At 36.8% G+C, this 15767-nt stretch overlaps 1 protein-coding gene and 1 long non-coding RNA gene across 3 annotated transcripts in view; one reads left to right on the top strand and one right to left on the bottom strand.

Moving 5' to 3' along the window:
• LOC139958442 (uncharacterized) overlaps positions 1-15669 on the bottom strand; it is a 40926-nt gene extending 25257 nt beyond the window's left edge. Inside the window, exons 1-10 of one of the 2 annotated variants that reach the window (XM_071955525.1) lie at positions 15472-15669; positions 14598-14723; positions 13683-13837; positions 9916-10279; positions 9367-9498; positions 5030-5166; positions 3591-3686; positions 2418-2712; positions 1467-1671; positions 674-741 (exon numbers count right to left, since the gene is read on the bottom strand). In XM_071955525.1, the coding sequence (XP_071811626.1) occupies positions 674-741; positions 1467-1671; positions 2418-2712; positions 3591-3686; positions 5030-5166; positions 9367-9498; positions 9916-10279; positions 13683-13837; positions 14598-14723; positions 15472-15481 (1588 nt within the window). In that variant the 5' untranslated portion in view covers positions 15482-15669. Of the gene's footprint in view, positions 1-673; positions 742-1466; positions 1672-2417; positions 2713-3590; positions 3687-5029; positions 5167-9366; positions 9499-9915; positions 10280-13682; positions 13838-14597; positions 14724-15452 lie in introns of both variants that reach the window. The other variant, XM_071955524.1, reaches the window with a different exon arrangement.
• Positions 10287-15767, top strand: part of LOC139958476 (uncharacterized) — a 324735-nt gene continuing 319254 nt past the window's right edge. Inside the window, exon 1 of the long non-coding RNA XR_011789803.1 lies at positions 10287-10413. This is a non-coding gene — a long non-coding RNA (uncharacterized lncRNA). The remainder of the gene's footprint in view (positions 10414-15767) is intronic.

The following is a 15767-nucleotide window of genomic DNA, read 5'->3' on the forward strand; positions in this document are numbered from 1 at the left end:
AGCCTTTGCTGTCAATTAGTTAAGATCTCCTTGGATAAAATGATGTAGCAATTTTCAACAAAATGATTAATTGTTCAGTTAAAACATTACCAACATTTTTCCAACAAAATGGTTAATTGTTCAGTTAAAATATACCAATTTGCAACAAAATGCAAGACAATGCTTCAAATCTGATGAGTGCAAAAATTCAGCATGGTGATGCAAACATGACAATATAATTATCAAATGTCATCAACTTAACTGTTTTCAGCACAATGATAAAATTGATCACTTGAAGATCTTGTCCATGCAACATCAGTTATGCAACAAAATAGTTCATTACGCTAACAATATCAACACTTGAACACTTTGCAGCAAAATAATGAACTAAATCAATCATTACAGAGAGAAGATCTTAACATTTTGACAGCATCTTCCAATCTTCCGACCGTTCCATAAGTACCACATCATAAAAACAATAAAATATGGAATTATGGGTTCAAAAAATATATTTTTGACACCATTGAAACTTATGAACAATTTTAAGTTTATAGAATACCTTGAAAATAGATATTTTAAAGCTATATATAAGCAATACTGGCCAATATGGCCAATTTAGCATATCTAACAAGTTTTGTGGTGGTACCACTTTAACATTCCTTTCCTCAGTTTTGTATATATCACATCTGCTTACCAAATCTAGTGATTCTGATTGTTTCCTCATGGACCGAGTTACCATCACTGACCGCTCTGCAGGTCACTCTTTATCAACACAGAGAACAAAAAGATATATATTTCACATACTTTGTGTGATTCTGTGAGGAAGTATATATCAGTGAATAAAGTTAAACAAACCATCTTGGACTGAAAACAACACAAAATTGTTTTTAAAATGGCTTTACTCTAATTTTTCTAGCTTTAATTCATGCACCTTTTGATGTAGAAATTTAAGCATTTCTGTTTTACTTGTTTAATAATAAGGTATAGGAACTGAAACGTACACATTTTTGATAAAGGTAGATATTCAAGATATAGAAAACACCGTGCCAGCTGCAACAGCTGTAAAATCCTGCTCAGCTAGGTTGAATCAAGATCGAAAAATATGGATTTATCTCTACAGTGGTGCAATTACAGACATGATTAGGTCCTGCAAATCCTTGCTGCAGATTGAAGCTAACAGCTATATATAGCCCCCTTAGCAACCTGTATAGTTTTGACATGGTACTTATAAACAAACAGCAATGCGGGCATGTTAATTATGACACATCTTTAATTTCTTCCCGCCAACATATCATTGACCCTCATGATGACTCCATCATAATCAGTTGACACAATCATAAACTAGTGCAAACTCACATGCCCCTTTGCAATTAAGCATATAATTAAGATTGGTATATATTAACGGTTTGAGTATTTGGATAAATGTGGATTATATGATACAAATACAAAGCATATATCTGAGAAATAATGAAGTGAAAAAGTCCTACTCTTGAAACGATTCATTTTCAGCCAACTGCAGGTTTATGAAAGATATTGATCTGCTCGTCGGCATCCTGCTGAAAGGTTGTTTATTTCCGTCTAGCCAAACTATGAACGGAATTGGCAGACCCTCTGCTTGACAGAGGGCAGTGTAGACATAGGCAGAGGACACCAAGGATGCATTTGGGGAGATGTACGTGATTTTTGGTGGCACTGTGGTCATCACATGTACAGAATAAAAGAAAATCAATCTTCATCGATCACGCTTATGCAGCATGTACTCAGAAGGTGAGTTTGTGGGTTTCAAAATGAATAAATCAGTTGGCATGTTACATCATAATTAGAAGGGGGAAAAATAACTGTATAAAATGTTTTGAAGCCTAGGTACAATATTGCTTGTAGTTTAATATTTATTGTTCTGAGTTTACAGTTCTAATTCTGACAGGAGATGCTTCTACCTCACTGTGCAACAGTCTCATCCAGTAGTCTGCATGCTTTATGCCCTTTTAAGTTTTCCCTAATTTCAGGGCAACCTGAGCTAATGAACCTACCAGATTACGCTTCCGAAACCGTTTCCTCCCTATCACTTCTTGTGGTTAGAGGCAGCCCAAGATATATTCCACTCACCCCTAACGATTTACAGGTATGTAAATGCTTGAAAGTACTTGAACTTGAAAGTACTTCCAAGTAATTTCACTTGATCTCTCCCCTAATTTAGTGTGGAATAAAGTTAGAGTCTTGCGCATGGTCAATACAGTGCTCACGGCTCAGGTTGCGATATTAAGGCAGTTTAGTTGGTGGTAGCTTATCCATAAGAGATTGGAGAGAAAAGCTGTATGGATCGAGAGAGGGTGTTCATAAGACGTCATACACAGTTATCGTAAACGATTTCTAATCAACAGAGAAATTAAAAGTCAAGCAAGCTGAAATGAAAATAATGAATTCACAGATTCACTCACCGAAGCAATTCTCATAAGCATTAAACAGAAAGCCATAGAAGTCCCTGACGGTACAATTGTCCAGAAAAATGTCCGATATTCTTCTATCAGCCAACAGGTTGATGCAATCCTGACTTTCTTTGCAGGATGTGAAAAATTGAATACCAGTCAATTGTGGGAAAAAACTCCCTTGTTGGATAAAAGGCTGTCTGAAGTAGTTCTGGGTATACTCTCTTGTGATGTTTACACAGTCATCGGGATATATGGCGAGAGGGATCTTCAATGGTACCGTACTGTAAACAATATCACTTTCGAACTATATGAGCAGAGAAAAAACCACATGGTGTTGTTTATACGTACTGTGAATCACACGACTAACCTGTAATACATATACTGTAGCCCATTAAAACTAAGGAAACGGGAGTATAAATATTTGTTAGATAGTTTGTATTGTCTTTTAATTGAAGGATTAAAAACCTGCCGCACCCATCCCCCCCCCCCTCCCCGCCACCAACAGAGAATAAAAAGAACAAACTTTTCACTGCTCAGTTTAAAAGTTTGCTGTGTGTGTGTAAAAGTAAGTTGGCCTGACGTTTCGATCCTAGCATGAAGGATCTTCTTCAGAGGCTAAAAAGCAAGTTTCTTCTTCAGAGGCTAAACAGCAAGTTTGCTGTGTGAAAGGTTTTGGGTGATTCATTCTCTACAAACAGCAATACTGGAAGGAAATCATCTGACATCCAATCAAGAAGGTTTAATATTGACACGTGACAATTAAGTTCACCAATGATAGTTCGAGAAACTGGTTCAGGTTCGTCCCAATTAAAAATCTGACATTTGTAGATTCCAATCAGATCTCAAGAATCAGAATGGCCAAGGAGATCCCTGTCATGTTGCGTGATAATCGACAGATATCTGTTCCTCGTACATGTGATGATTTTGTCCAATGAAAGCCCAAGAAACGGATATATATGCCAAGAAATAATTTTCCAATTGATGTGACACATTAATCTACTGTTCATGTCAGATACATTAATAAATTAAAACATTAAAGATACACATCGTCCTGATAATCCTGCAGTTGGGATATGACCAGTTTGTCCTTTAGCTTATTGTTGCGGACATTTTTTTTTTGAAGCAAATGTTTTGCATAAGTCAATCTTATTTCAAAGATGGAGAAAATGCGGGGACACTTACATATACAGACCAGTAGAGCACAACGGTTGATGATGGAGTTGTGATGTTGAAACGAATGAGTCCTTCGAACACGCTATCATCTAAGAGAAAGCTAAGCTGTGGCAAAATCATGCAAAAAAGGACAGCTATTATTATGAGAGCATTGTGGTCAAGTGGTTAAGGCAGTGGACTTTGCAGAGTCATGTTCTGGCAAGATCATTACGTTGTGTCCTTGGGCAAGGCACCTTTCACAAGAATTTTACTGTCATGTACCCCACAGCATTTGTTCCTCTCTTAGACATTTAGTAATCTATGCGACGACTGTTTTGAGAGGCAGTATATGATCAGACTTGAGCAATTCTATTTTGACATCACAGAGACCCACGTATTTAATATGTAATCTTTCTCCTGCATATAATTTAAATACCTGCTGAATGATTTTTTTTAATTGAATAGTGGTCTTTTGGTAGCAATACAGCTTTTATGAAAATTATGAGAGAATTATGAGAGAATTCCATGAGATTTCATCCACTATATAAGTGACAATATGACATAACATATTGCAAAATGGAAGAACCAATTGACATAAGCTGCAAACCGTAGCATCCCCATAACCGAACACGATTTATCTTTGTTTGTGGAAAAGACGTTTTTTTAATAGTATTCTCAAGGGCACAAATTAATATTTATAGAGATGAAAATAATGGATGGGTTTGGTTATCATTTAAATATAACAAAATAAAGGCAACAAGAAAACTGTTTAGTGCATTTTAAGCGGTGACTTGAACCCCACATTATTAATATTTGCCATGTTAAATTTCATTTATACAAAATCATGTTAATCAATATGTGCAGTTAATTATTTCTTTAAGTTTTTAAGAATTGACCTCAAGGGTGATCACTCTCTCTACTAAATATTCTTTCAAGGTTTACCACCAAAACCCATAATTCACACAGCTTTCGCACAAAATTACTGTGAAAATTTGCAAACTGACAAAAAATGTACAACAATGGTCTATAAAGGCTTCCCCATATAAGAACTGAACAATGAATGGTAAGGTGATATGCATTTGTGTGCAGGGCTCTCTGTTTTAAAATATGTGGCAGTTCAATGGATCAAGGTCAGCACTGTCTAGTGCAGGCTGATAACCCAATATGTGGCATTGCAATGGATCAGAGGTCAGCAATGTCTAGTGCAGGCTGGTAACCAGTTCTTGTATTTCTTTCTTTTTTCTTTCTTTTTAGTGGGGGTCTTTATTTAATTGGGGGGGTGGGCACAAATGTTGCGTGTATCTTGTGCTAGGGAGAGGTCTGATGGTGTTATTTTGGGGCCAAACTAGAAAAAAAATCCTTATTATCTATCATGTTCAAAGACAATTCTATTAAAGGTGTCATGCCGGTTCACTAGAAATTGAAAATGTTGCATAAGATCACAATTTAGAAAAGAATTGAAAACCTACCTCGGTAATATAAACCGTGTCAAATACTGGCTCAGAGAACAACAGCTTTGAAGTGGATTTGTTGAAGGTTGCGCTCAACTGATGAAAGCAAGGATAATCACCATTATATGACGAGGCACCAAAATAACGGGGACACCCTACAGAAGAGAAGAACGTAGGCTACATTAAATAACTTTGTTATGAGGTTATTTATTTCAGCAGGAATTCCTGTAGTCAGCCTTGACTGTATGAAAGAAATATGACAAACATGTAATTAGTAATTAAAACTATAATTTTCTGCCCAGACTATGTTTAATGTTTTGATTTACTAATTTTTGCCATCTCACTATAGCTTGATTGTTTGAAAAAGATGGAAAGGAGCAAATTAAAACATCGATGGCTAGATCAGCAGGATTCAAATCAGTGACTTCTGGGTTACAGGCTAACTGAGATATCCAGCCCTATACGTAGTTGGTGAAGATCCCCTATATAGCCATTTCTTCTTCTGGGGACGTCAGCTAGATTAAGCCAGAGTACCTTATGCGCTGGTTTCATTTGATGCAACCCAGAAAGACGCGACAGGGAAGGGATTTCAAGACAAATTTGGCTATTTTAAGTATAATTATACAAGTAAGGAAGAATGAAAAACTGACTGGGAATATTAATAAACAATATGGAAGCCTGAGAGCAAAGAAAGTATGTATGTATGTGTGTATGTGTGCGTGTATGCATGTATGTATGTATATTAGATCCTCCTGCAAGCAGGAACTCGCGAAGAAGCCTCATTGGCTTATCAAAGCTGCAAGCTGACCGGAGTCAGTCTCTTACATTCATATTTAACGTCCATGATTATGAATTGTTAATTGTCAACAACTCTGTAACCGGACGACATACATTAATCTGGGAGTGACTGGAAGTAACAGCGAGAACAGGATTTGAACCAGTGACCTCTGGGTTAAGCCATTTCTCTTATAATCACTATCCTTTCACTTTACCTGTGCAGGATGGCATATGCCTCAAATTGAAGCGGGTAGGGGTAGGGCCCGGGGTCATAACTTAATTCATACCTGCAGACTGCAGTTATGAATTAAGTTGATTTGCATGCAAATCAGTGGAGGGATATTTTCAAATCCTTTGAGCTCTTTGAGAGATATTAAGATAAATTTCATAAAATTATCTCAAGCTTCAGTGCTCTTTGTGACTTTCTGCCGACCACTAGGTTACACTTTCTCCGATGATCGAATGCATGCAGTACACGTGGTAGCTTGCAGCGCTCTATCTGAACACGTCTTACTGTCAAGCTGGAGGAAATGTTTCGTCAAAATTACTTTGGGATTGGCTTATTTCAGATTTCAAACTTCATCTTGGATGTCAATCATTGCATAAAAGACGGTAGGTCATCATGAATTCTGTATCTCTATATGAACGACATATTTATTCGGCCATAAACTGCACCTTAATTACAAAAAAATTAATTATTTTTAATATCAAGTACTGTATGTACAGTTAATTATCGACTATATATATTGTCCCAATTGATAATGGAGCATATTTCTGCTCGATGGGCTGTAAAATTCATTTCCAATGATATGTAACTCTCTGTATCTAGTTTGAGTTGATCCTTCAAGTTCATTTTCAAATATTGTAACACGCATTTCGTTCAGTTTTATCATCTAAAAATTTTGTCCAAATACCCCATCTTGTCTGCATGCCTTAAGGCGACATCGTGATCGCCTATGAATAACTATTGTCTGCCATGTTTGACTATACTATGAAATAAATCCTGCAAGGAAAAAGAGGAGGAATTCTACAAAAGTTTATAGACAATTTAGCTCATGATTTCGTCAAATAATAAATTACAAAAAAAGACTGGAAGATTTGCATTTGAAGTAAATTAGGGGAAATAATGCAATTGCTTTCTATATATATATATATATATATATATATATATATATAGGAATAACGGAAAAACTGTTAAACAACTATGCTGCATTTAGAGAAAGGCTGGATCTCGAGTGAGATACAATAATTGAATTAGGTAAGTGATTGGAAGTAAAACAGCCAATGTTTGGTTTTTGCAGAGCTTTCGAGCAAAACTAGCTCTTCTTCAGTGCATGATCACCGAAAGTGACAAGGAGTAGCAGGAATTGAAACTGTTTTATAGAGAAGATGTTGGCATGGTTGTAAAGGCAAAGCGACTTACTGATTTCTGCTGAATTTAGCAGAAGTTTTAGAAATTCGGATTATTTTAATCCGCGTCGGATTATTTTAATCCGATTCCGTCGTAATTGTAAAGGAGTTGTTTTGGTTTATCTGGGACGGCAAATCCTTTCTGATGTTTAAACCGAATGGTGCCGTGGTCTTTAGGTTTAGTTCCCAGAAATTTTCTTTCTCTTTCCTAGATTTATCTGTCCAAGAATCGTTCTGGTCAATGGCAATAACACGCAAATTCTCAATTGAATGATTTTGGAGATTAAAGTGATTTGCAACAGCTTGGTAGATCCTTTTTGTTTTGATCGCCGATCTATGTTGTGTCATTCTCATTCTAAGAGTGTTTTTTGACTCTCCAATGTATTGTAAGTTACAAATATTGCAGTAGATATAGGTAAATGACATTTTTGGATGGGCAGTTAATTTTGTGCCGAATTTGGAACGTGCGTTTGGTTTGGTTGCTCTGAAAGGCCCCGGTCGAATCGACAAGTAAGCACGTTTTGCAATTTTGTGTACAGGGCGATGATCCTGTAGTTTCTGTTTTGCTTTCCCCTAATGGGGTGTCATCCCGAAAGGATGCCCGAACTAAGATATCCCGTAGGTTGCTGGGTCTTTTAAAAGCGATGACAGGTAATTCTGGGAATACTGATTTCAGGCGTTCGGTGCCTTGAAGTAGGTGAAAATTCTTCTGAATGATATTAGCCAGTGGTGGGAGACCAGGGTGGAATTCAGTAACCAATGGTACCCTTTTGGAACTGGTTTGACGAGTTTTGTACGTCAATGTTTCGGTACGGGGTTTGCTTTTAGCCTTTTTGATGGCATTTTCAATAGTACCCCGAAAATACTGTCTGTTTAGGAGGTGTTGTGACAGTTCTTTAGTGCGTGAATCAAAATCGACTTCAGAGGAGCAAATGCGTCGAATGCGCAACGCTTGACTGTATGGAATATTTCTGGTACAGTGACGTGGGTGGCAACTGCTTGGTAAGAGGTAGTTGTGCTTGTTCGTGGGTTTATTGAACAAGTCTGTTTTGAGTGAACCATTTTGTAGGGTCACGGTGGTGTCCAGAAAGTGAACGCCATGTCCAGAAAAATCAGCAGTGAATTTGATAGTGTGATGAAACGAGTTTATGTCATCAATGAAGAGTTTTAGATTTGCCTCACCATGGGTCCATATCATAAAGATATCGTCAATGTAACGTAACTACGTGTGTGGTTTCAAGTTTTGTCGAGATAAAAATTCTTTCTCGAGGTTTCCCATAAAGATGTTGGCAAAAGACGGTGCCATTTTGGTACCCATTGCGGTGCCATGAATTTGGAGGTAGTGTTTGTTGCCAAATACCAGATTATTGTTGGTCAAGATAAGTTGCATTAATTCGGCCAGTTCTTTCTTCGTGGGGGTTTTGCCACGTTTCGGTTTGAATGCTTTTGTGCAGGCCGAAATGCCCTCTTCGTTAGGGATATTTGTGTATAACCAAGACACATCCAAGGTAACTAACAGAGAAGATAAGGGAAGATTTTTTATTTCCCCAATTTTCCGGATGAAATCCGTAGTGTCCTGCACATAGGACGGTAGGGCCGAAACGAGAGGTTGGATGAGGAGATCCACGAATTTGGACATTTTTTCAGTCACTGTGCCATTACCCGATATTATGGGCCTCCCGGGATTGCCTTCTTTGTGAATTTTAGGAAGAAAATAAAAGCGACCAGGTTTTGGGTCGTTTTCCAGGAGGTTTTGGCCTAACTTGCGGTCAATGGAACCGTTAGAGACTATCTTTTGGATGACTCTTTTCACGTTTTGTGTGATTTCTTGAGTAGGATCAGAATCTAGGAGTTTGTAGTTTGAGGGTTGCCGAGTAGTCTGTTGGCTTCCTCTCTGTAGAATTGTTTGCCCATAGCGACAATTGCAGAACCCTTGTCGGCTGGCTTGATGACAATGTCATTGCGCTTCCGGAGTTCATGAATGGCCTGTCTCTCAGTTTTGTTGAGATTGTCGCTATATATATATATATATATGCCATGGGAACTCAAAGTGATCCAAAGCTGAATTAAATACAACAGAAACTGGAATTGATACTTTTTGAAAGACAATTGGTAGCAGGAAGTGGGGAAGGGTAATTGTATATGATCTTTGAATGTTGATTACTTACCTAAGTCCGGATTACACATGGAGAATTCATCCTCCATATCTCCGCAGTCATTGTAACCATCACACAAAGCACTGGAAGGGACACAAAGCCCAGAAGTACAAGCAAATTCATCATCAGAGCAGTCTGGTCTCACTAAAAAGAAAGAACCCCAATATATAGATAGATTAAGCCTGTAGAATTTAAAATACCACAGGAGTGCATCTTTCTCACACCTGGGAGTTTCCATAACAACTCCCTGCTCACACCGACAATTTTCACCCCCCCCCCCATGTATATGAAGTGATGATGATGGATGGTGATGCAATTACTTAACTTGTAGCTTTCCATTATATGCAATGTATGATAAGTTAACATCAACTACTCTGTGATTACAACACACTGGAAGCCAAAGAAACAGCTTTCATTTGAAAATAGATAATTGGTAACAGAAAATCTTGTGGTAAAAATATCTCACTGGAAAACAGTCACTTAATAGTCACAAAGCTGTATGCATGTGCTTAAGATACTGTTTTAACCTCGGTGCAAATTACCATGACAACAAGCACTTACATGGACATGACTCAAGAGAGAACAATAAGCCAGTTCTAGCATCCATCAAGTTTTGAGAGCAGTTGTTTTCAAAGACATCATAAAGAGATAGAAGACATCTCAAATTAACATCCTCGCAATCTACTGAAGCAACAGTGATATTTAGGAAACCTTTGAAATCTGGATCTGGGACAAATGTATCAATGTTAAGTCGCCCCACAGTAACTGCCACAGATGAAGCATCAAAGAGTACCGGGAATGTCAACCGTTTAGTCTGAATAGTGGATGATGTATTAGTGAACAAAAATCTCACAGAGTCAGGAAAGATTCCTACTTGGTACAGGACGGTATCTGTGGTTTCCTGTTGAGACACATCCAGTGTTACCTGCATTGTGTGCAAGGAGTGAATACACATGACAAAGGGAATAGTAACAACCACATAGATGGAGAGAGAATACTAGATTCTAAAGGAGTACTAGTATATACCACCATAACTACTACCAGTATATACCACAATAGGTACTACTAGTGTATAAACCACAGCAGGTTCTACCAGTATAAACCATAATATGTACTACTAGTGTATACCACAATAGGGACTACTAGTATATACCACAATAGGTACTACTAGTATATACCACAATAGGTACTACTAAGTATATACCACAATAGGTACTGCTAGTATATACCACAATAGGTACTACTAGTATATACCACAATAGGTACTACTAGTATATACCACAATAGATACTACTAGTATATACCACAATATGTACTACCAGTATATACCACAATAGGTACTACTAAGTATATACCACAATAGGTACTACTAGTATATACCACAATAGGTACTACTAGTATATACCACAATAGGTACTACTAGTATATACCACAATAGGTACTACTAGTATATACCACAAAAGGTACTACTAGTATATACCACAATATGTACTACCAGTATATACCACAATAGATACTACTAGTGTATACCACAATAGATACTACTAGTATATACCACAATAGGTACTACTAGTATATACCACAATAGGTACTACTAGTATATACCACAATAGGTACTACTAGTATACCACCATAGGTACTACCAGTATATACCACAATAGGTACTACTATAGTGTATATACCACAGTAGGTTCTACCAGTATTCCACAATAGGTACTACTAGTATATACCACAATAGTTACTACTAAGTATATACCACAATATGTACTACTAGTATATACCACAATAGGTACTACCAGTATATACCACAATAGATACTACTAGTATATACCACAATAGGTACTACTAGTATATACCACAATAGGTACTACTAGTATATACCACAATAGGTACTACTAGTATATACCACAATAGATACTACTAGTATATACCACAATAGGTACTACTAGTATATACCACAATAGGTACTACTAGTATATACCACAATAGGTACTACTAGTATACCACCATAGGTACTACCAGTATATACCACAATAGGTACTACTATAGTGTATATACCACAGTAGGTTCTACCAGTATTCCACAATAGGTACTACTAGTATATACCACAATAGTTACTACTAGTATATACCACAATATGTACTACTAGTATATACCACAATAGGTACTACTAGTATATACCACAATAGGTACTACTAGTATATACCACAATAGGTACTACTAGTATATACCACAATATGTACTACTAGTATATACCACAATAGGTACTACTAGTATATACCACTATAGGTACTACTAGTGTATACCACAATAGGTACTACTAGTATATACCACAATAGGTACTACTAGTATATACCACAATAGGGACTACTAGTATATACCACAATAGCTACTACTAGTATATACCACAATATGTACTACTAGTATATACCACAATATGTACTACTAGTATATACCACAATAGGTACTACTAGTATATACCACTATAGGTACTACTAGTGTATACCACAATAGGTACTACTAGTATATACCACTATAGGTACTACTAGTATATACCACAATAGCTAATACAAGTATATACCACAATAGGTATACTACCAGTTTATACCATAATAGGTACTACCAGTATATACCACAATAGTAACTACTAGTGTATATACCACAATATGTACTACTAGTATATACCACAATAGGTACTACTAGTATATACCACAATAGGTACTACTAGTATATACCACAATAGGTACTACTAGTATATACCACAATAGGTACTACCAGTATATACCACAATAGTAACTACTAGTGTATATACCACAATATGTACTACTAGTATATACCACAATAGGTACTACTAGTATATACCACAATATGTACTACTAGTATATACCACAATAGGTACTACTAGTATATACCACAATATGTACTACTAGTATACCACAATATGTACTACTAGTATACCACAATTAGGTAAGTGACATCGGCCTAAATGTTTAACTGTCGGAAAATAGTCGATAGTGATTGACTGTACTGTCATGATGGTTTTTGGTATTTTTTGAGTAGACCATTATTATTCTTCTTCATGCTTGGATGTTGCAGAGGACTCAATGAAATAAGGTGGTCTAAAAACTTGTAGAACTGAAGGTGATTTAATTTAAGGCATTTATAAAGTCCTAGTGCTGGGGTGCACTATGCTAACCTTCGAGCTTTTCTAGTTCAAAGTCTAAACGGTCTTGGTGGCAAAAGGTTGAACATGCTTTGATAGCCCAAGCCATCAGGTATCATATGGTGTGAAGGACATGTCAGTTGAAAACTTCTATGGCTGTGCTCTCTAGCAGCCTTGGAAAGTGACAAGTTTAGTGTGTAAGTCAATGGAACAATAAATTGTGGTGCGACACCAGCCTTTAGAGTGGTGGGGATCAGTCAAGTGTAAAGCAGTAACAATAGCCTCTATATATGTACTGATGAGCACAAAAGTCTCAACACTGATAGACCAATACAGATTTGATATAGCAATTACAACAAATGATCCATTCAATAGTACTTATATTAACTGATTGTCATTGCAATTTACATCACAACAATCTTTTTTGTGTGTAATTCTTTTATCAAACCAACTTAGCATCAGCACAGCAACCTTTACAAACTAATACCTTTTTCATAATCAGTTAGTTTGCAGTAGTCTACCTAACCTTTTTTGCATCATAGAAGGCAGGATTATATTGACAAAGACGGTCAGAGTTTAAGGTTTTGGTTGTGAGTGCTTGTAGTAAAATAGTCCGAGTTGTTGGTATAGGTTTAAGGTACATGGATACAGTTATTATCATCAATCTCTACTAATTGTAACATTTCACAGAATCAGAAATATGTTACTTCAAAGCATTTAATCCTCACCATTCCTTTTTATTAATGTTCTGTTTCTCTGAAGTGATTGTAACATTCCCCCCCCCCCCCAAAGTTAAGATATGTTACTTCAAAACATTTACACCTCATTTTTTTTTTTTTTTGGTTGTTATTCTGTTGGAGTGCAATTCCACAGTTTGCAGAGCGTACTTAAAACACAATAATTGATGAATTCTAAAATACTGGTGAGAGTTATTATATGTGTATTGATAACAATATAGCCTGGAAATATAGATGTGAACAATGAAAGTGTTCTTGGCACAGGCTATGTGATGAAATAGCTAATGAAATAGCCCTAGAAGGCCTTTTTTTTATTATGTAGTAACTATGTTGTCAGAGGGACCAACTTGTTAATGCATGTTATATATCACATGTAATAAAAGGGTAAACAAATCACTTGCTGTCTTTCACAGCCTATACTTTTTAACCTCTGTTATAAATTCTGCTCTCATACTGCCAGTTTCGTTGAATATCCAAGTCGCATTCTGAGGTTCCAAATAGCCTTGTAGATTCTGCGTTCGTAGAGGACATTCTTGTATCAGCTCATTGACCAAACTTCTCTTCATGTGACACACTTCACTTTCTGGAAAATAAAACCATGGGAGATGATAAATGAGAACACATTAATCTCCAAATAAAGATTTACGAAAAAAAAAGTAAATAGCCAATTGCCTTCCAATACTGCCATTTTTTTCTTCTTTTTCTGACAGCCCAAATTTTCGGCCTCACTTGTCTAGATGCATGGCCTTGTGAATCTACTTTAGGCTACTAACAGCTAGAACACTGCTATCACACCCTCATAGTAGTACCCCATGCATGTTGCAATAGGACTAAGGGGACATATACAGTATTGTCTCCAGCATGATCTGTAGAAAAGTTCTACTACACTATAGGGTTGACTTATACGATTAAGTGTAGACTTGCATGCAATACTCTTTCTGGGGACTTTAGGTACAATATAATGGTGTTAATGTCAGCTCCTTCTGATGTATATAAGTTTACCCAAAAACTCTTTCTCTTCTTCTTGTTTTTTATTGGAAGGGGGGTGAGGGGGGAAGAATCTCTTAACTACATCTCCCCATGCCATTTCTTTTGCCATGAGAATTCAGTCATATTTTTCATCTTAATTCTTTCAGCTTACATATGGTACCTTCCTCCACATCCCTTCTGCATCAATCTCAGATGCATGCTGACTCATCAAGTTACTTCGTTAATTAAAACCCAGAGAACTGCATTGATGGTTTTACGAAATTTCAATGTAGATTTTGTTCAATTCAGAGTTTAGCAACACCAGCTAGGCAGCTGCTTTCAAGACTTTGCCAATCCTATTTAGCAATCCTCACCGAAGCAATCCATTTCATCCTGACCATCCCCGCAGTCATCAATGCTGTTACAAATGGCAGCCATCTGGATACACAAACCAGTTGATGTGCATCTGAATCCAATTCCTCCACCCACTATTTCACAAGCTGTAAATAGAAAGAAAATATAAGGTTATAAATTTTGACTTTGGAGGTCGTCACTCCAACGGACAACTTTCACTTTAGTTGTCTGCTTCAAAATTCAGATTGCATTGTAACTATAAATACCACCAAAAAGTCTTCTGTTCACCAAACCTACATATCTCTTGTACTGTATATAGCAGATCTTTATCTTTGTTATTTTGATACAAACCAAATAGCCATATAAAAATTTGTCACGCAGAATATGATAGATCATAAAAAAATTAATAGTTAAGTTAATGAGTAATCATTAACGTAATTGCCCAAATAACAAAGCAAAGGGTATAGGAAGGACCTGAAATCATCAGTCTTGCCCTCAGATATGCTTGAAAGTCAATAATGGTCACTCATCTTCATAGCCTTTCAAGACTGAGGCATTTGTCTGACACCCTCATACCGCCATTTGTTCTCTCAAACATACAGTGCTGTATCAAACCAGGGATTGAGTTAACAACTCCCTGATCAAACAGCCAAAGTGAACATACAGGTCGCTGTGATTAGGAATTAATTTGGAGTGTCTGAACAGGGATTTGTTCCATAACAACTCCCTGGATTTTGGAAACTAGCAAACTGTTAGCACTCTAAATTTAGGAGCAATGATATGTGCAGACATTTAAAGCTGAATTATGCTCTCTTGTTGCCATGACTTTAATTGGTACAATCTCCAAAGTTGAAGGGTATAGACATGACACTTACTGAAAATGTAACCTCTCACCTTGGTCCATCGCATCCAAGCTGTAGACCTACCATGACATAAATGGCAGCATACAAATCATATTTGATAGAGAGAAAGGTAGATATCACACTAGCTGGGAATTTATCATAACCTGATCATCAGGATGTAAATTTAACTCCCAGCAAAGATCAGACTCACTGCAAGAGTGTAAACAAATACAACAGTCTATTACTGTATACTTACGTTCATAGCCGGCCGGTGTGACAGTACAGAGTGTCCCCCTGTACAAAGTGTCTCCGCGGACACTTTGTACCAGCATATTTAGTCCGGTCGGA

Source organism: Apostichopus japonicus, chromosome 18 (genome assembly GCF_037975245.1).
Source record: "Apostichopus japonicus isolate 1M-3 chromosome 18, ASM3797524v1, whole genome shotgun sequence".
NCBI lineage: Eukaryota > Metazoa > Echinodermata > Holothuroidea > Aspidochirotida > Stichopodidae > Apostichopus > Apostichopus japonicus.